Source organism: Cygnus olor, chromosome 8, assembly GCF_009769625.2.
Source record: "Cygnus olor isolate bCygOlo1 chromosome 8, bCygOlo1.pri.v2, whole genome shotgun sequence".
NCBI classification, from domain to species: domain Eukaryota; kingdom Metazoa; phylum Chordata; class Aves; order Anseriformes; family Anatidae; genus Cygnus; species Cygnus olor.
The window spans coordinates 23,343,939-23,363,029 of NC_049176.1; the positions used below are offsets into that span (position 1 = coordinate 23,343,939).

The 19,091-nt window shown below is 59.7% G+C and overlaps 2 protein-coding genes across 3 annotated transcripts; one reads left to right on the forward strand and one right to left on the reverse strand.

The window, feature by feature from the left end:
- Positions 1-685: 685 nt before the first annotated feature.
- On the reverse strand, positions 686-17,174 carry POMGNT1 (protein O-linked mannose N-acetylglucosaminyltransferase 1 (beta 1,2-)). 2 transcript variants are annotated; one of them, XM_040565202.1, is made up of 22 exons: positions 17,071-17,174; positions 13,164-13,340; positions 11,935-12,043; positions 11,491-11,606; positions 11,247-11,312; positions 10,669-10,782; positions 9,911-10,028; positions 9,515-9,613; positions 8,873-9,000; positions 8,382-8,452; positions 8,040-8,115; positions 6,886-6,969; positions 6,695-6,736; positions 6,421-6,479; positions 5,922-5,994; positions 5,498-5,626; positions 5,043-5,168; positions 4,826-4,890; positions 4,223-4,267; positions 3,919-4,054; positions 3,431-3,540; positions 686-3,282 (listed from the first exon to the last, which is right to left on the reverse strand). In XM_040565202.1, exons 2-22 carry the CDS (start codon positions 13,272-13,274, stop codon positions 3,180-3,182), a joined length of 1,980 nt encoding a protein of 659 aa, XP_040421136.1. In that variant the 5' UTR covers positions 13,275-13,340; positions 17,071-17,174; the 3' UTR covers positions 686-3,179. The 2 variants fall into 2 exon arrangements, with proteins under 2 accessions (XP_040421136.1, XP_040421135.1); XM_040565201.1 differs by lacking the exon at positions 17,071-17,174 and adding an exon at positions 13,732-13,796.
- On the forward strand, positions 14,032-18,894 carry LURAP1 (leucine rich adaptor protein 1). Its single transcript, XM_040565203.1, has 2 exons — positions 14,032-14,261; positions 17,065-18,894. Exons 1-2 carry the CDS (start codon positions 14,067-14,069, stop codon positions 17,725-17,727), a joined length of 858 nt encoding a protein of 285 aa, XP_040421137.1. The 5' UTR covers positions 14,032-14,066; the 3' UTR covers positions 17,728-18,894.
- Positions 18,895-19,091: the final 197 nt, after the last annotated feature.

Consider the following 19,091-nt stretch of genomic DNA (forward strand, 5'->3'; position numbering starts at 1 on the left):
TGGCAGCTCAGGCAGCGGCTGGCTCGTGGCAGCAGCCCCCCGTCCCCCCCGATGCCTTCCCTGCGCTGTGACCTTGGGCAGGAGGTTGGGTGAAGAAAAAAAAAAAAAAAAAAGCCCCTTTATCCCAGGCTCCCATTTCCTCAGGAAGAAAAAAAAACCCAAATCCAATGAAGTGACCCAGAATCTTTGCCCCGGGGGCTGGCTGCCCACCGGAAGGCGGCGAGGGGCACGGAGCTGGGAGCAAGTGGCAGAAAGCAGCAGGGAGCACAGGGGCTCATCGCGCCCAGCGCCAGTCCTTGGTCAGGGTTTGTGCCGGTTATTAAACTGCAGATAGCGACGATAAAGCTTGAGGAGGAAACAGAGAACCCTGGCAGCCGCCAGGGCTCGGAGGACCTCTGCTGGCACCGGCGCTGCAGGGCAGGCTCCTGGAGGTTGACCCAGAAGACTACCGGCCACGGGAGCCACCAACCCTCCCTGGCCAGGCTGTTCCTTGGGAAAACACACACCCCAAGCAGGATATTTGGGCCAAAAGGCCCCAGGCGCGGGCTTCCAGCTGTGGCAGAGAGCTGCAGGCACTCCCTTTTGCCTCCGTCAGGCGCTGTGGCCCGGAGGACGGCTCTGCCTCGTCCGTGCAGGTGGCCCCACAAGGCCCAGAAAGCCCCAGATGAAACACCCGAGGCCCAACAGCTGTGCAATGTTTATTCTTGAAAAAATAATTCGATTCAGAAAGCCCTGGGGATGCCCTCGCCCCCCAGCCCAACCCCAGCTGCCAAAGGGGAGCCTCGCGTGAGGAAGGGGGGACGGAGGGAGAGGAGCACCCAGCACACCCAGCAGCCCACCACACGCAGAGGGAAGGGATGAGGAGCTCGAAGGCCCGGGGTCGAGTCCTGCTGCTGCCGAGAGCTGTAGTGCCCTGGGCCCTGCAGGCCAGGGAGCAGCACGCGGGGCAGAGAGCTCCCGTGGAGCCATTCCCTGCCTGCGGGACCAGCATCTCCCAGCCTCAGGCTGAGTCCGGCCAGCCAGGAAGGGAAGGGGGCAGGTGGTTAAAGGGAAAAGGGGCCTCGGGAACCGAGATGCCAAGGGAAGGGCCTCACAGCGGAGAGCCACTGAGGTTTCTCCAAAGCAGTGCCTGGGAGCAAGTGGCTTTCCCACTGAGGAAGCTAAGTCCCTTTCCCAGAGCATGTCATGAACCTGTTTCCTCATATTTAACTAAATTATTAAAAAAAAAAAAAAAGCCCAGCCCCATCCACCACCTGTGGGCTGCCCCCCAGAGCACCAGAGAAGGGCACCAGAGAAGCTCAGCCTGAGCCCCGGTGCCGGTACCGCGAAGTCTCAAGGGTGGCACCCTGCACCCTCAGGACACACGTGCCACCTTCTGTTCCTCTCCTGTGTCTGTCCTGGCTCGGGCAGTGCACACACAGCTGCCGCCCTGTTGGCGCCGGCGTAGGTCACAGTCCCTGGAGTCACGCTAGAGCTGTGCCGTGCCCACACGGGGACCATTTTGGGCAGAGAGGAGCAGATTTGCTGGGTTCACCAATATTTTCCTACCCTGGGCAAGGAAGGAGGAGGTGAACAGAGGATGGCGCCGGGGGAACAAGACAGAAACCTTCCAGGTCTGCCTCCTTGCAGGCTGAGGGCTGCTGGCTCTCCACGCTACTTTCCTGCTACCTTCCCCCAAGCAATAAATAAATAAGTTACTGTAGTGTAGACCCCAGCGGGCGCTGGGGTGTGTGCTCCCAGGGGGCCCCGGCACTCAGTTCACAGTGAGAAGACAAAGGGGACGAGCCCCTGGCCCACAGGGTGCTGCACCCCAGGGCCCAGCCCTCGCATCCCCTCCCTGTGAGCGCAGGGAAGGGGCTGAGCAGCAAATCCAGCTGCTGGCACAGCAGGCGAGCCAGAGCGTCCCTGCGCTAGGGTGGGGGACTGGGGCAGAGAAGTGATCTCCTGCCTCGTGGATGAGGCAGGGAGGTGCAGGGAGCAGGGGACTAGGGCTGGCCCTAGTGTGGGGAGAAAGTTAGTACCAAGGGGCTGGGGAGGGGGCCCGGGGTCCATCCTAAGGCACAGGAAGGGGGGCAGGGACCCCCTCCCTCTCCCTCTGCAGAGAGGGCGTACCACGCCAGGAGAACCAGGCTGCCCCTCCTGGATCAGCTCGCAGCTTCCCTGCTAGCATCGTACCACAGTAAGGGGGGGATTCAGGGGAACAACTCCCCCTGCCCGTCCTCAGCGAGAGCTGGGGGTACCTGACAGGGAGCAGAGGCAGGGTACAGTACCACAGGCAAGGACCACGCCACGCCGCAGCATTTCCTCTCTCCAGGAGCAGCTGCTGGAGAGCCCAGGTCCATCCTGCCCCTGCAGCCGGGGGAGTCCCTGCTCGCTGCTCCCATCTCGCTCTGCAAGGCACTTTCACCCCCAATCCTACAGCTCGGGGGGGGGCAGGGCTGCTCCCCACGGAGGAGGTGGGTGAGGGCGGTCTGAGCTGCAGCGCGGAGCGTGGTCCTCCTCCGTCCGCAGTCCTCTCCGGCTCCCCGAACTGCAGGGAAAGGACAGGGGCACCCGCCTGTCCTCGTGCTGGGGACAGGGTGCCCCCTGCGTGCCCGCAAGTCCAGCTCCTCCTCGGCATTCCCTTCTGCCCCCAGCAGTCGCTGTGGCCCAGGCAGGGAGATGTCCAACCCAGTCTTCAAGGTGCAACCGTTGTGCAGGAGAAAGCAGCTGGAAGATCCCTTCTTCACCACCGTGCTCACTGCTGGGCAAGAGTTCATAAATAACACCCGGCTGGCGGGCTGCAGCGCTTGTACACGAGCGCGCTGCCTTCTTGGGATCTGGGAGCAAAAATGGGAGCAGAGGTGTTCCTAAAGGCCTCCCGCAGCCCCCAGGTGAGCACTGCCTTCCTCCAACCTTGCCCAGCCAGGGGGCAACGGGAGCAGCATTAGTAAAGAGTCTGTGTTAAAAAATGTTCCTGGGACGATGGGGGTGGCATGTCTACAGGGAAGGACCCTGCCCCTGCGTGAGGGAGAGGGAGACCGTGACAGGGGGCTGGAGGTAGCCCAAAATCTCAAACTGCAGCCTGAAATGGGAGTCCATGTCCAGCCACCAGCCTCCAAGAGCCGCTGCCAACTCAGTCTCTGCACTGTGGGGGTCTCCGTCCTCTCCTGGCCCCCCTCACTTCCCAGCTGCCAGCCTCACGTCTGCTCTGCTGCAGCAACTGCTGGCACTGCCACTGCCCCCTCCTCCTTCGCAGGGGGCTCCATGTAGATCGGCACCACTGACGAGGGCTTCTTGGACCTGCGGGTGAGAAGGCTGGATGGGAGCTGGCACCAGCAGCGCCAGGAGCTCCCAAAAAGTGAGCTGAGACAGAAGCAGATGACAGTGTCCTGGGCAGGGGACGGTGCCAGGGGGGAATTACCCAGGTTGCTGTGTCCCCGATACTCACGAGTAGGGGGAGGCAGGGACCCCCACGACGAGGAAGTGGTTTTTCTTGCGGAAGAGCCGCCACAGCCCCTTGTGGTTCCCGCGGACGTCCAGGTCCCAGATGTGGAGGCACTAGGGTGGAGGGGAGGGAAGAAGAAGCATCAGTGCCCACCTCCACCCACCATCAGTAGAGGGTGGGGATCCTGCTTCAGGACAGGGGTCTTGACCAGCACACCCAGGTGAGCAAATAAAACTTGCAGACAAGCTTGGCCGTGGGCTCCCACACAGGGAGGTCGTAAGATTTACCCACAATAAGCCAAGCACCTGCCTAAAAACGACCCAGTGTCTTCTGTAACCATCGAGAGCTTAAACATCACCCAAGGGCAGCATGAGAATCCATTTTCTGAGCTGTGCCCATGCCATGGGCAAAACCCAAGAAAAACAGCCAGGTGTTTTCTAGCAATGCCAAGATCAGTGCAGGGGGGAGGATGTCCTATGCCAGGGCCTCACCTTGGCGAGCTGAGTCCAGGTGGTGAAGTCTGCTTCCTGCTCCATCTTGATGAACATGACATAGACCTTGCCCTCAGTGTCGGGCACAAAGGAGTCCTCGCAGGGGTCCTTGCTGTGGTCCAAGACTTCAGCCTCACTGCAGAAACAGAACGGGGAGTGAGAAGCCAACCTGCTTCCTCCCTGTTCCACTGCAGGGTGCTTCACACACGCAAGCAGTGGCTGGGGCCACCTCCACCCTTTCTTCTGTCCTAGCTGGTCCACCTAATGTGCTCCATGGACTCCCACCCTTCCTGCAGGCACTTACCCCAGGATCCGATGAATTTCAGTCTCATAGGCATCTTTTCTCAAGCTGTTGAAGACAGAGCACAGAGATCAAGGCATAGTCAGATAGTTTGATAAAAAAGGATCATCTCCAAACGATCTTAATTAAAGACTACCCCACTGTAATACTAAAAGGCAGGCTGGAGACAATGGTTGGAGAACAGGGACTGCTATACACCCTAGGCAGGATGTGGCAGCAAAAAAGTGACCTTTCAATGTTAGCCAGGCCAGCTCTGAACTGCCTCCACCAAAGCATCCATGTCTTTGAGAGGAAATAAACAACAACAAAACCAAAACCCACGCAGGCACCTTATCAGTGAAGACGAGTATTAGGGACAGGTGTCTGTCCCTCATTGTGGCTGGGGTCTCACAATCCAGAATGAAGGAGGGGTGCTTTATGCCCAGGCTGCTTCTGGGCTCCCTGGAACATGGGTTAGCCGAACACAACCTCACAAAAAACACTGCAAGGATTCATCCAGAGGTGCCAATGTGCTGCGACTGGAGGTGATTGATGGTCGTTGTGCCACAAGGGAGATATCCTCAGCACATGCAACTGTTTCATCCAGACCTTCTGACCAGTACTCACCTCTCCACATTTTTAAGCTGGACATTCGGAACCGTGTTGAACTTGTGCTTTTTGAAATAGGCTTCCTGGTAAAAAGAGAGAGAGGATGGAAAGAAAACAGGGTTCAGCAGGGAGTCAGCAGTACTCGGACGTCACCTCAAGCACACCCACTACTACCTGGAGAGGTGACTGGGGTCAGAGCTCAGCACCAGGACAGGGCCTGGCAGAGGTCACTCACGTGGAAGTAGCCGTTCATGTTGAGCCCCACGATGCCGAAGTGGTAGGAGCGCGAGATGTCGGGGATGATGCACTCCCGGCCCTTCCGCTGCTCGGGCATCCGCATCCACATGTCCCAGTCCCAGAGCTGGGGAAGGGAAACTGCTGCTTACACTCACGTTTGGGGACATCACTCAATAAAACGGCTGTCCTGGGACCCTTCTGGCTGCCCTCACAAGCTGTTGTCCCCCCAGCCCAGCTTGCCGGGGCTGTTCCAGCCACATCTGTGGCTGGTTACATGGTCCTCAAGTTAGTGCCTATCCCAGATCCATCCTGCTTGGGCATCCTTCCCAGGGGAAGCTCAGAAAGAACCAGGGCCCCTCCAAGAGCCGAACCGACAGATATCAAACGATGATCACGGACTGCAAATATACAAAGACGTAGGTGCAGAAGACAAAGCCCCTCGAGTATACTCACCTTCTCTGGGGTTGGCCACTTTGGCTCCAGCTCATCCTTGTACAGGCTTTTCCGGAGCACCCAGCCCAGGCCCGGCATGGTCTCCACACGGTACAGGAGCGAGGGGTCCTCAGCTGTGTGCTCATAGCCCTGCGACGTTATGGGGAGCATTCAGCACCCTGAATCCATCCCTACCCCTCCAAGAAAGGGGGCAACTTGCCCCACGGAAACACCCAGCACTGGAAGAAGGGGACAGCCACTGGGAAGCACGGGGCAGGGACAGGATGGAAATTTGCAGGGGCACTTCTGAACTGTCCAGGGCTGGGGAGACACACCCAGGCTGATGGTGCTGGGGGAAACCTGCTTTACAGAGAGCACTCAGCCCCCAGACTTGGGAACAACAAAGGGCACAGCTGTCCCTGCTCCACCATCCCCCCTAACCCACCTGGTCGTTCCATGCTGAGATGCAGTACAGGCTCTCGTCCTCCTCCAGTAGGTATATTGACTGGCTCAGAAAGCTGAGGAAAGAGTTGCCCAGTCCATGGTCAGAGATCATTCCCACAGACAAACCGAGGAAAATTCTCGGGAGGTGAGCCAGTCCCAACCGCTGGGGATGTTTAACCCATCTCTTGGGCTGAGGTGGCTGATGTTGGCATATGTGCATGTGCAAAACAAGTCAGCGGCTCAAAAATAAACAAAACAAACAAAAAAGGACAAAATCTACAAAATCCCAGATGCTCAAGTGACCCTGCACCAAGACCTAGGGACAGTGAATTCAACAACCAGTCTCTGTGCATGCAGAGCTCAGCTACAGTTGTTGGCTAGGGACTGCTTAGCCCCGGACAGGTGAGCTACATCACGGCGGGGATCTGGCTTCTCCTGAGGCAGCCAGAGAGCTCCAATGAAACGCCCCTGAACAGAATCTCAGCGACCCACAGCTTTACCTGAAGAAGTCAACAGAAATGTCGAGGTCTTCCTCCAGAACCACAGCAAATTTGGCATCCTGTAGGGCAAGGTGAGATGTCAGAAGGATGGAGAGGACCAGGACAGAGCAGACACCAGGCAGTGCCCCCAGTTGTGCTGCTCCCTGCCCCACAGGACCAATTCCAGCTCCTGTGAGGGAGGCTATCACAGACGCCGCTCTCCCAGGGCAGCTTTGTGCTGCTTCACTCCCAAGGACGAGCAGCTAGACAGGGCTCAGGCAGAGGTCTCACTTACCGGGAACAGGTTGAAGGTTGCAGTCAGGCTGGCTTTGTAGTGCTGCAAGAACAGACACATCATTGCCTGCGTTAGCATCAACGCCTGGACCACAGGGAGGGGCAGCCTGGCACAGATGTGGGGCTAAGCCTGCCTCCCTCAAATACCATCCCAATAATAAGCTCCCCTGGGGGCTGGGAAGGGTCTCTCACCTGGGAAACTCTGGCATTTTTAATGCTGATGGGAGTGTGCTGGATTCCTGAGAGGCCAAACAGCTCCACGACATCCATTGGCTCCTGCAATGGGAATGTACAGAGCCTGTCAAACATGTGGGTTTAGACACATTCTCCCCACTCTCTGCCACAGTGTCAGCTCCCTGGAACAACAGCAGCTGGCCAATCTCCTCTGTGTAGTTGTCCTCCTGGGGATCAGTGAGGCTCCAACTGATGCTGTGCTAAAGACCCCACTGCAAGGAACTCACCAAGCCATCTTGGTCCTTCAGCCCCTAAATATCACTACCCCACTCCATAAGTTTTTGCTAGACCCGCTACTTTAAATACCCAAACTTACACCCAAAGAATATCCAAGAGGCCCCAAGTTGCTAGTCCCCCATGGACAGTGCAGATATAAAACAGGTACGTCCAGGAACACCTTCTACCTGCTTAGTAGCAAGACCACAACCAACTCCACTTCCTCCCACAGCTGCCAAGAAGGACCTCTCTGTCCAAGCACATTCTCACTGGGGTCAGAAGTAATCCGTATTTGGGCTGAAATACCTCTGCTCCTAGAAGGCCCCACCAAAACCTCCATCTTCTCGGTATCCACCATGGCAGCACGAGCATCCAAGCTGCCCCCTCGCAGCAGAGGGATACTGCTCCAGTTGCCATGGCAATGGTTACTGCTATCTTTAACCACTCTGATGCACTGCAGTAACAGCCTGCACAAACACACCAGCTGCCCCAGCCCCACAGCCTGGCAGCGCTGGGAGAACTGCCCCGGGCAACTGGGAGCACATCCTGCTGCCACAGAGCCAGGGCTTGCTGGGGGACTCTCAAGCGCTTTCAAGGTTGAGCTGATGGGAAAGTCTTTGAACTCTCAAGAAACAGCTCTCCTCTACCAAGCCACAGCTTTCAGTGGCTTTTTTTCCAAGCCACCGTTTTCACAGCCTTGTGAAAACAGACTTTTTTTTAGGGTTCCATGCCTCCAGACTTTGCAAAGAAGCAGATGAGGAGCACCCTCACCGATAGCAGGAGGAAGGGTGAAGGGGCTCATAGCCTGCCACCCACCAAGGACTAGGGCAGCACCACATCCCCTCGGCTGGGGGACCAAGGACCTGTTTACAGGGACCCCCCAGGAGTGTTCTCACCTCATAGTACCCATCAATGAAGACCGTGATCATCCGAGGATTGACACCCTGAGCCGACAGCAAGGAGCGCAGCATCCTGGGGAGAAACCAAGGGGCCTGAGCACAGCACAGTCCCAGTGGGTCCAGGCCACTCCGCGGAGGGGTACGGATTCCTTGGGGTGGGGAAAGGGGGCAGGGTGAGGGAACAGGACACGGGACCCAAAGGCTCTCCCCTTTCCCATGGCCAAGGACCCTGGGACCTGTCCCAGAAGCTGCGCCCACGTTGTTTGAGCAGCAAGAGGGCTTAACCGTGCCTGACCTCGTGGCAAAGAGCAGACAAGTCGCGCCCCCTGGAGCGGTTACCTGTACAGGTAGTTGGGGCGGTTCCCTGCAATAACAGCTACGGGCACGTCAAAGACTCTGTTGTCTTTGAGCTGGAAGAGAAAACGTGTGTGAGTGTGGCTGGGTGGTGCCGTGCCACCAACAGCAGGATCCAAGAGGCAGGGACCTGCCCGCTGTTAAACCCAGCACCAGCCACCCAGGATATGGCCTGCTCAGCGCTGCTGGAGACCCTGCCAGCTTCTTCCCTTCATCCCACCTCAGATCCTGCTCCCAAATCCCAGCCTGCATCCACCTGGAGACTTCTGTTCAAACCTGCCAGTGCTGTGCTAAGGACAGCCCCTTCCCCATGACCCCAGCATCTTCTTCCTACATTGCCAGGGGCTAAAGGCTTGCCCAAGGGCAGTCATCACCACTCAGCTGCTGTGCAGGGACGCGGCTCTACATCTGAGCCGCACGTGGTCCTGTCTAGCCCTCCCTCCTGGAGCCTTCCTGATACTCTGCCCCATACTCACAGGATCAGGGTTGAACTCAATGGGCGTGGGGTCTTTGCAGCTGCAGACGCTGCCGTAACCTTCCACTTTGCTGCAGAACCTCCTCCGGCGGTGGTTCAGCTCCGTGTCAGGCCAGTGGCACTCAGCATCTGGAGGCACCAAGGAGAAAAAAGGATTCCTCACCCCCACGGCCTCACCTTGTGTACTCCAGGCTGCCACATGGATGGCTTGCCCCGGGCTCAGCTATCACCAAACCAGTGCTTGCTGCCGTGAACGAGCGTCACTGCAGGATACAGCATATAACCACAGGAGCCATTTGGAAACCGTTCCCACTGCATGGCCTCTCTGAGGCAGCGACAGGCCTTGTTTGAGGCCAACAGTCAGAAAAGACTGGATCAGGCCTAGTTTGGAGATGTGACAAGTGGCCACAACACGTACCAGACCCTCACCCTCACCTTTCTCTATGACCACACCTGGAATAGCCGTGGAAGCACGAAGAAGGGAAGCCGGTGCCATTATAAGTCACCATCCCATGTCAAACAGCCTTAAAGCCATTCTGGGATGTTGCTAACACACCCACGGCTCTGACTCGAAAACACCAAGAACATGGGCAGACGTCCTCCAGAGACGCCCAGCACCGCAGAGCAGATCTTATTTTCCTACCTTCCACAGATGTCAGATGGACTTCTGTCTTCAGCAGCACAGGGTCACCCCATGTCGAGAGGGCAGGTGACTTGGCGTGCTTCTCCCCGTACACCTCCCCTGGAGCAGGGACACGGGGTCAGGACGGTCTTGAAGAGCCAATCCCCATCGTGTCAAGGCACGAGCAGAGCTGCAGCTCAGGGTGGTGACTTAGCATCCCGCCCTTGGCCTTTGGGGAGTTGCTAAAGGGACATGTTCTGCCTCCATCCCCTTCCTCACCCCCAGGAATGGAGCTGCCTACTCTTCTGTGACTTGTTGTCTGCTCAAACAGCATTTTGGGGATTGGGCATTTTGGGTTTGTCTTCACCTGTTAAGCAGCTAGGAACACTCTCCTGGGCAAGTGCTAACCTCTCTTACCTCCCTTCTTCCCCACAAACGTCCACATGTCTCTCCAGCTCAGGAACGGTGCAACTTGGCTCCCCAGGCTTTTCAAGACATTCTTGGCTGTGTCCTTGAGGTGAAAGGAGCCTTCATCCTGGAAGCAAACACAACCCTGCAGCTGAGGTCTGCCTACCAGAAGAGTGTCCCATCAATACCAGAGAGATACAGGGCCCATTCCTACCCTGGAACCAGCTGAGCCAGAGAAATTCAAAAGCAGGTTCCCAAGATCTCCACACCACTAAACCTGCTGGTTGTTTCACCATGACCTACGGGCAGGTCAGAGGAGTCAGACTCCTGTTTCCTCGAGACCACACTGTTCTCAAGCAGGGACAGCGTCTACCAACACTTCACACATCTGAACCTGCCACCTTAAAGCACGGTGGTGCTCACAAAGTAGCCCAGAGCCAGCACAGTCCACTCCCACCTCAACAGCCTGGAATTTGGCACAGAACACCCAGAAAGGTCCCACTACATCCTTATATTTCTTCACATTCTTTCTCTACCTTGTTTACATCTGCAAGTTCTGATGCACTCTCTTTTTGCCCTCCAGCCTTACTGAGCACACAGCAGTAACCAGGGAGAGTGAGAGGACGAGAGAGGCGTCCAGCCAGGGAGACGCAGCACAGCCGGGAACGCGACATTTAGCTCTGGGAACACCCAGTGACATTCAAGAGTCCAGCTTGAGGGCGTCCTGATTCGAGGTGACATTTTCTTTTGACACTAATGTCACCTACCTTAATGGTGAAGATCAGGATTCGGCCCCGGGCAACCATATTGAGGAAGAGTACCATGGCCTCGTCTTCATGAGGAGAGTAGGTGTCAAAGACCCTCTTGGCCATCACGTGACCCTGTTGGCATTCAAACACAAGATGCATCTTAAGTTTTATATGATCAGGACAGGTGGGAATATGGAAGTCTGCCCTGGAAGTCTCAGATCCAGAGCAACACGATGAGTTCATTTTTTGGTACGCTAAGGAGCGAGTCCCCAGGCAAACTCTGCCTTTTTGTAGCACACAAAGTGCTGAGGGGCAGCTTCAGTCAAGCCCATGACTCCTCTTCTTCCTGCTCCCCAGTGACATCCCCGTTGGGGTTCACATTTCTCCCAGTCTAAACTGCCTAGGAAACCAGTCAAAGCCTTTGAGCTAGACAAGCACAAGAGAAACACCGTGTTGTACTCTGGCATCTGGAGGCAAACTAGTATTCAGAGACCTCTCTCCTGGCTGCCCGTCTCCTCACACACCCAACAGTTAGACAGGAAGGACACACGCAGCTCAGGGAGAAAGCCACACGCGGACACGCAGGGATGCTTTACCGTAGCCTGGTTTAAGACGATGACGTGGATCCCTCTTCCCTGCTCACGAGCCTCATCTTCCAGGACCTGCAGGTGGAGGAGCGATGAGAACCAGAAGCCAGCACCCCGTATTCCCTGCCCATTCGGCACAGCAGGGCCCCCAAACAAAGGGCAGGTCTCTCTCTGTGACTTCTGGTCAGTCACGGAAGTGCTCTCACTGCCTGGGGTCACAGCGTCACCCGTTCAGCCCCATCCTTCCACTTACCGTCGTTCCATCCACAGCCACGTAGACCTTTGACCTGCTGGAGTACACCTCGACATCCAAGACCTTCTTGTTGCTCACAGGGTGCCTAGGGACCTCCACGTTCAGCAGCTCATCATCTACAGGGGACGAAAGCCCAGGCTCAACCAGCCCAAGCACCTCTGGCTTGTCCCTGCTCCGCCCTAGCCCAGCCAAACACCCCCAGGCACCCCAGCCCCCCCAAGCCATGGGTCAGAACCTAAGGGGAAAGCAAGTGAAGGAAATCCAGTAGAGCAACAGGTCTGACCCCTTGCAGACCTCTGCAGCCAAACGTGTTGAAGTAGACGGACCACGAATGGAAACATCCTTTTCTATTTTTTGTTACACCCACAGGCACAGACCTGTTTTTCATGCTGTAGTTGGCCACAAGCTTCCCCAGACTTAAAGAAATTACTTCCTGCCCCTCACCGTAATCCTGTGCAGACTCCTCTTCCTCCTCATAAGCAGCTCTCCGGGTGTCCAAGATCAGTTTGATGTTCACGATCACAGTTACAAGCAGGAAGAGGACAGCTCCTGTCTGCAATGCAGGATGCTCTGTGTTAGCAGCTTGTAACAACCCCAAGAGCAGGCCGCCTCCCTGGCAGATCTGCAGGGCACCCCAAGGAGATCTGCCAAGGGATCTTCAGTACCATTGCCCCCATTCTTCTTTTTCAGACACAGAGCAAAGCAGAAACTACTCCAAAGGCCTGTTTTTTGAGACAGGAAGACCTGGAACACAAACATCCAGTGGTGGGAAATGATCAACCTGCAAGGTGGAAGCTGCAAGATCCCAAGAGGATGGCAGCACTGCCTGGGATGCAGGACAGCCTGGGTTTGAAGGCAAGGCCTCAGCTGACACCTTCACACCTAACACTGCCACAGAGTTGCCAGCAGTGCCTGCCTGAAAGATCGGGCCTGATCCCAAGGACCCCAAGCAGTCTCCTTCCCCAGGGAGCCCTCGTGAGCCTTCGTCCCCCCAGGCAAACACAAAACCTTCCCCTTCTCCTTCCCTCAGTCACTGACTGCCAAATTTCACCAGGCTCCGCTCACTGTGGGAACAGCTCCTTTTGTGCAGCCCCATGGGCAAACCCTCCCCATCCTTATACCCCCAGATGTCCCCTGGCGTGGCAGCTCAATGACGGATTAGCAGTTTCATGGTACAGACGAGCAGGTCTGTGGCTTTCCTAAACACCAGCTGCCTCTAGGGCATGAGATCTTGTTACTCAGTCCTATTTTCTGTCTGCCTGTTGCGCCTTATACCAGGCTTGGTTTGCAAATCACCTGGCAGGAATGGTTTCCCACTGTGGGCAGAGCCCTACCGCACTCAGTACACACACAGAACCAGGAGGGAAGGAATCAGTCAAGTCATTATTTTTTTTTTTTTTTTACTAAGAGTCTCCCAAGGAAGCTGAACAGCTTTATCTTCTGCCATAGCCACTTAATGGTCCATTTGCAGCTGGAAGGAGCTGCTAGACATAGCAGACCCCTCCATGCAGGAGCACAAAGGCACTGGGGTGGCATTTCTAGGAACAGGTTTGGCTTCCCCAGCATGTTAGGTCACCCAGGTCTCCTGGCAGACCCCCCTCCACCCACGCAGCTGCCCCATAACCCTGCAAACCCCGCAGATTAACCTCCCTAATCCACCGCGGGCGACTCACCTGGCACAGCTTCCTCAGCGCCCGCTGGTTCATCAGCTTGTACTTCCAGGCCAAGTACCAGCTCCGCTTCTTGTGGGGCTTGAGCACGGCGTTGGGCTTCCACTCCTCCATAGTCACGGGGGGCAGGGACGAGGGTCAGGATGCGCTCGCCTCCTCACGCGGGTCCATCGGGGCTCCCTGCGGGGATGGGGTGGGCACAGGTTGAGGTTCAAATCCCCTCCCCAGCAAAACCAGAGCCTGCCAGCTGTGGGTGAGGGCACTGTACGGGGAGCAAGGAGAAACCCCCGACCCCAGGGGCTCCTGAGGGCCCTGCCCCGAGCCAGCCCACCCCGGCGCTGAGGGGCGGCGGAGGCCCCAACCCCCCCCCCGGTACTGAGGGAAGGCCCCAAAGTCCCCCTGGTGCTGAGGGGGGACAAGGCCCGGCCGGGCCGAGGCCTCCGCGGGGAGGCCCGGAGGAGGCCGCAGGAGGCGTGAGGCGGGCCCGGGCCGCCCGGTGACGGGTTGCGGGGTGCGTGAGGGCACCACAAGGCCCCGTCCCGGCGCGGGGCCGCGTCCCGGCGCTACTCACGGCGAGCCGGGGGCCGGGCCCGCTCCGCGCCCCGCTGGGCGCCGCCGCCGCCCCCTCAGCACCGGCGGGGCCGCGCCGCTTCCGGCGCCGCAGAGCGCCGCGAGACGACCGGGAGGGGGGGCGTGGCCTCGCTTAGCCCCGCCCACCGCGCCGCGAGGGGGCGTGGCTTCGGCGGCGGGGGAGAGCGGTTGCGGCGAAGGGCTGCGGGGCTGCGGCGGAGGGGGGCGTGGCTTGCGGGGAGGGGGCGTGGTTCGCGGGAAGGAGGCGTGGCTTGAGGAAAGGGGGCGTGGCCTCGGTGACAGCACCGCCCGGTGCCGCCGCCCGGTGCCGGCCGCATGGAGGGCGGCGGGGAGGCGCTGCCCGCGGACCTGCGGGAGCTGGCCGGCAAGCTGGGCCGGCGGCCGCCCGCCGGGCTGCTGCGGGGGCTGCGGGCTGAGCCCCTCCCGGTGCCGCTCCCGGTGCTCCCGGTGCCCGTTCGCGGTGCCCGCCCGCCGCTCGCCGACCGCCTCCGCGCCCTCCGCTTGGAGCTGGTGAGTGCCGGCACCGGCGGGCGGAGGGGAGCGAGGGGCGGGGGAGCTGCGGGTTACCGGGCCGCGGTGCTGCTGAGCCCGCCCCGGTTGCCCCGGGGGTGGCCGCGGGCGCGGGCCGCTCCTCGGCATCACCCCGCCGGCACCGGGGGGGAGCCGCTGGGCTCGGGGAACGGGGCGGGGTTGGGCGCCGGGGGCGCTCCCACGCACGGGAGCGGCATTTACACAGGGAAAGGGGCCAAAGGGTGCCCCCGGCACCGGCTGCACCGGCCGTACCGGCGGTACAGTCCCGCCGGCGGAGCGGCGGTGAGGCCTGGGAGGCCGAACCGGGCGGCCCCGGTGCCCCTTGGCTGCGTGGTTGTACTCTGAGCCGGGGGGGAAGGTCCAGAGCCCGGCTGCTGGGAGGAGGAGGAGGAGGAGGAGGAGGAGGAAGGCTGCCTTACCCCCCGCGACACCCTCAGGGCCCCGATTTGGGCCGTATTTTATAACCTCCGGCTCTCAGCACCGAGCTCGGGGCTTTCCTCCCCCTGCCACGGCCCTTCCCATCCCCACCCCACGCAGCGGGGCCGGCGGCGGTGGCCCCAAACCGGGGGGCAGCCGGGGTCCGGGGGGGCCCCATCGCCCCCCTGCCCCATCCCCATCGCCCCCAGCCCCCAGGCAGGACCCCAAATGTCCCCCCGTGGGCACAGCACCGCGCCTGGCCCCCACGCCGCAGCCGTGCTGGGAGGAGAGGCTTGCCCGGTGTGGGCGGCGCGGGGAGGAGGCAGCGAATTCCCACATTTTCCTGACCCAAAGAGGTTATTTTATCCTCAGGGGCATGATCCTGTCTGTGGGAGGGAGGGGGAGCGGGTTTGGGGGCGAGGAGCGCATCCTGCCCTGGTGCTGGGCTGCCCTTTAATGCCCTTGGGGACGGAGGGGACAGGGCAGAGGTGGCGCTTGTCAGGGTGGAGATCCTAATTGCAGCTTTGTCCCCAGACCCTTAGGCCAATTTCCTCCCATTGCCCCAAATCTGTCAGTCCTGGAGGGAGAAAAAACCGACGCGTGGGTGCTGGGGAGGGACGAAGGACCGTGACCCTGCTGTGCTGGGGTCGCTGCCCCCTTTTAGGAGGGGACATTTCAGGAGGATGGGATGGTTGTGGGGGGACAGCGTGCTGGGGGAAACTGAGGCACGTCCCAGAGCAGGTTGTCCGGTGTCCCCCAGTCCCATGCCACGCACCGGGCACCGCGGTCACCTTGCTCCCTGGTGGCTGCTGCTGCCACTTGCAGGGACAGGGACATGAAGGGCAGCTGCCTTCTTGTAGGATCTTGTACGATCTCGGTGTCCTTCCACGCTGCCCTCACCTGGATGCTTATAGGGGTGAAGCGGCGGGGCTCAGGCTGGCCCGAAATTGCAGCAGATCAGCCAAAGAAACCAAACCTGGGGAGCATCCCTCATCGGGATCCCATCCCTTAATTTGGGGCAGCTTCTGACCTCAGGGCCCCGCTCCCCCCTCACCTCTCCGCCCGCCACAGCTGGATGTGGTGGAGAAAAACGCAATTTCTCCAGGCCTGGGGAGGACGTCAGGAGCTCCCAGGCTGCCTCGTCCAGCGCGTCCTCCGTGCCAAGGCCAGATGCTTTTGGAGCGTGCGGAAAAGTCCGTCGGAGGCGGTTTGTGAAATAACTTGCCTAGAAAGGAAGTTTCTGCAGTTCACAGCTGGCTCCTGCCCCAGTCTGGGCTGGCTGCAGCTCTCTCATCCCCTCGCAATTTATTTATTTATTTATTTATTTATTTATTTATTTTAAATCCAGCCTGATGGGTTTGGGGAGGGGCAGGGGGTTGGTGTTGGGTCCCTATAAGCCTTTGCCCGTTTTCTTTGCATCTTCTGAGCTGTGAGGTGTCACGTGTCGAAACCTCTCTCCGGAGCTTTCCCAGGCTCCTTCCTCCGGCGGCTTTGTCCCGGTGCCAGCCGTGGGACCGGAGATGGGGCTCCCCAGAGACCCGCGGGGCACGCTCAGGGCAGCTTTTCCCTCGGCTGAGGACGTGGCTGTGTTTCACCAGCTCCCAGCCCAGCTGGGATTTGCCTTTGGAGATGCATTGCTCACGTTATCCCAGCTCTCAGCCCTCGTCTCCCCTCACACCAGCTGCCCCTACCTGGCTCGCCGTGGGTTTCTCTCCCTCTCCCCCCCCCCCCCCCGCCTTTTTATCCCCTTTCCTGGCAAAATATTTCCGCCCCGCGCAGGGGAAATCCAGTGGCTTTCGGCGGCGAGTATCATACGGCCAGGAATGTCTTGGCACGCCGGGCTTCCCATTAGGAAACCAGATGTTCCTGCAGGAGCTGCAGCTCTGCGGAGAGCTTCCCCCGGCCCCGCAGGGGCAGGAGGCAGCCAAGCGAGGGTGGGATCGGTGATAGGGACCCCATAACCCCCTGATACCCCCACCATGGCTCCAGGCTGGGCGCAAACAAGGGCCAGGATGGATGCCTTGTGTCTGATTTTTCTTACATCTCAAAAAAGGTGATGTTTGACTGGGATTTTTGGGTGGGATTTGGGTTTCAGTGCATTCAGGGGATGCTCTGGGCTCAGATCTGGACCCCCTGTGCCCGCAGTTATTTGCTTGCCCCCATCCCCATGGGGGTGCTTGTGTATGGGGATGGCTGCGTGGGTGCCATAAGTTGTCGGTCCTTGATGATGGGGTCCCCGGGTCTCAAACAGCACCACGGGGCTGGGACTTGGGGCCGTAGGTCTCTGGGGGCCGGGGACGGAGGAGGGCAAAGCGTGCCGTGCCCCCCGCTGAGCCGTGCTCTCCGTCTCCCCCCCCCAACCCAGGCCTACCTGCGGGCGGTGGACGTGAAGATCCTGCAGCAGCTGGTGCTGGTGAACGAGGGCATCGAGGCGGTGAAATGGCTGCTGGAGGAGCGGAGCGCGCTGCCCAGCCGCGGCAGCAGCCTGGCCAGCAGCCAGTACAGCCTGGCGGGCAGCCAGGCGGCCTCGCGGCGGGGCAGCTGGGACAGCCTGCAGGACCCCCCCGACAAGCTGGACAGCATCTCGGTCGGCAGCTACCTGGACACGCTGGCTGACGACATGGACGAGTACTCCCAAAACGCCGCCGAGCCTCCCGCGAGAGCCCTGGGCAGGGTCGAGCAGGACTGGGGCAGGATGGACCCCGAGAGGGGTCTCGGGAAGCTGGAGAAGGGCAAAGCGGAGCACGAGTGGCCCCCTGCAGACCTCGCCCCGGACCAGCAGCGGTTTGCCAAGGAGCCCCAGGTGGCCAACGGCTACTTGGGCAAGCAGCCCGGCTCTTTGGAACCGGGCAAAGACCCCAAAGTGCCAGCGGGGGCCGGGGAAAGGATGGGGAAGGGGAACCCAAGTGGGAAGGCTCGGAAAGCCGAGGCTGACTCGGAGAACTGCAAACTCACCAGCAAACTGCACGCGGAGTACGACGCCCACTGGCGCTGGCTCCAGTCCCAGGACGACGTGACGTTCTTGTAGCCCCTTTGCTGGTCTTCACGCCCCCGGCCCGGCTCCCCTCATCGCCTGCTCTGCTTCGTTCGGCCCCGCTTGGGAGCGTGGTTTGGCTGGGAGGGGGTCAGGGTGGTTGGGTCGTGTCCCCTTGTCCCTCTGAGCCCCCCACCAGTGAACGTAGCTTGGAGGGGCTGGGTGAGGGCTGCCTGCCCCGTGGGCAGTTTGTGGGAGAGGCAGGGCGAGGTGGGTCCCCCTAAATTTAATCCTTTGCTCTGGGGTGAGCTGAGCACCCCCGTTGGGCGTGCTTGTCTCCATCGCCCTCTTCAAGGCAAGCGCCCCTCAAGGGTAGGTCTGACCTGGAGGACCTGGGGCCGCAGCACGTAGTCGATGCCAAAATCCCCTTCCCTGAAGGGGCAGGTGGTTTCGGTGACCTGCAACGTGGTGGGGTGGGCACCGTGGCTGCTCAGTGGGGCTTTCTCGGTGCCCTGCGGAGGAGGGATTTCGGCACAAATCTCCCTTCCCCGCGTGCCCACAGAAGGGCAGAGCAAAGTGGGAGTTTCCTGACGTGTTTCGAGGCTCCTCCACCAGCATGGATTTGCAGTGACCCTGCCCCAGAGATGTCCTCTGTGCCCTGAGAGCCTTGGCTTCTTCCCGTGCCTTTCACTGCCCGCCCGCTACGCCCCCCAGCACCCCCGGCTTGCAGAGCATGGCTTGTGCTGGAGCTGTGCTGCCTCGGGCAGGATCTGCTCCCTCCAACAGATGATGCGGGGAAGGACCTCGGCATCCCACAGCCTCAAGGAGGGGGTTCTTCCACGCACAGGGAACGAGCCTGGAAGGTGCTGGCCCCAGCTGGGTGCTGCAACAGCTGCCTTCTTGCCTCGGCACAGGTTTTCCCCTCCATCTGTGAGCTGTCTTCGTCCTTGTTGGGGTGGTGGGAATTGGTTCAACTTCTCCTGAAACAGCTGGGAAGCCGAGAGAGAGGGAAGACCTTTCTGGAGCAAAGACCTTTCTCGTGGCTTCCCGCATAGCTACCGCGTCCCCCAAGGCTGGCAGTCCCTGGCTTTCCCTCGAGCTCTGCATGCCGTGAACCCGCTGGGGGTCCCTGAGGGGGGGGGGAACCTAAAGTCCTCTGGCATTGCTGAAACCGCTGTCGACAAAAATAGCTGGCTTAATAAATGGTTGTGTTTCTCCAAAGCCACGCTGTCGGTGCTTTGGGGAGCTCGCAGAGGTGTTGGGGGGGAGGCTCCTACCCCTGCTCGAAATGCCCTGGGGCCAGCTTCCCTGTCCCTGCTACCAACAGCCCCCAAAATTGGATATCCCCCAAATCCAGACCTTGGAGATGGAGATGGGGGGATGTCCCATCACATCCCCAAACCTCCCTGGGGAAATGG

Bases quoted from the DNA above. Each gene is read 5' to 3' on its own strand.
- POMGNT1 (XM_040565202.1), bottom strand. From the start codon at position 13,274: ATGGAGGAGTGGAAGCCCAACGCCGTGCTCAAGCCCCACAAGAAGCGG. The intron at 9,001-9,514 runs GTAGGAAAATAA...TGGTGCCTCCAG, and splicing joins CCATCTGACATCTGTGGAAG to ATGCTGAGTGCCACTGGCCT. The intron at 3,541-3,918 runs GTGAGGCCCTGG...CCTCCACCCTAG, and splicing joins CCTGGACTCAGCTCGCCAAG to TGCCTCCACATCTGGGACCT.
- LURAP1 (XM_040565203.1), top strand. From the start codon at position 14,067: ATGGAGGGCGGCGGGGAGGCGCTGCCCGCGGACCTGCGGGAGCTGGCC. The intron at 14,262-17,064 runs GTGAGTGCCGGC...CCCCCAACCCAG, and splicing joins GCGCCCTCCGCTTGGAGCTG to GCCTACCTGCGGGCGGTGGA.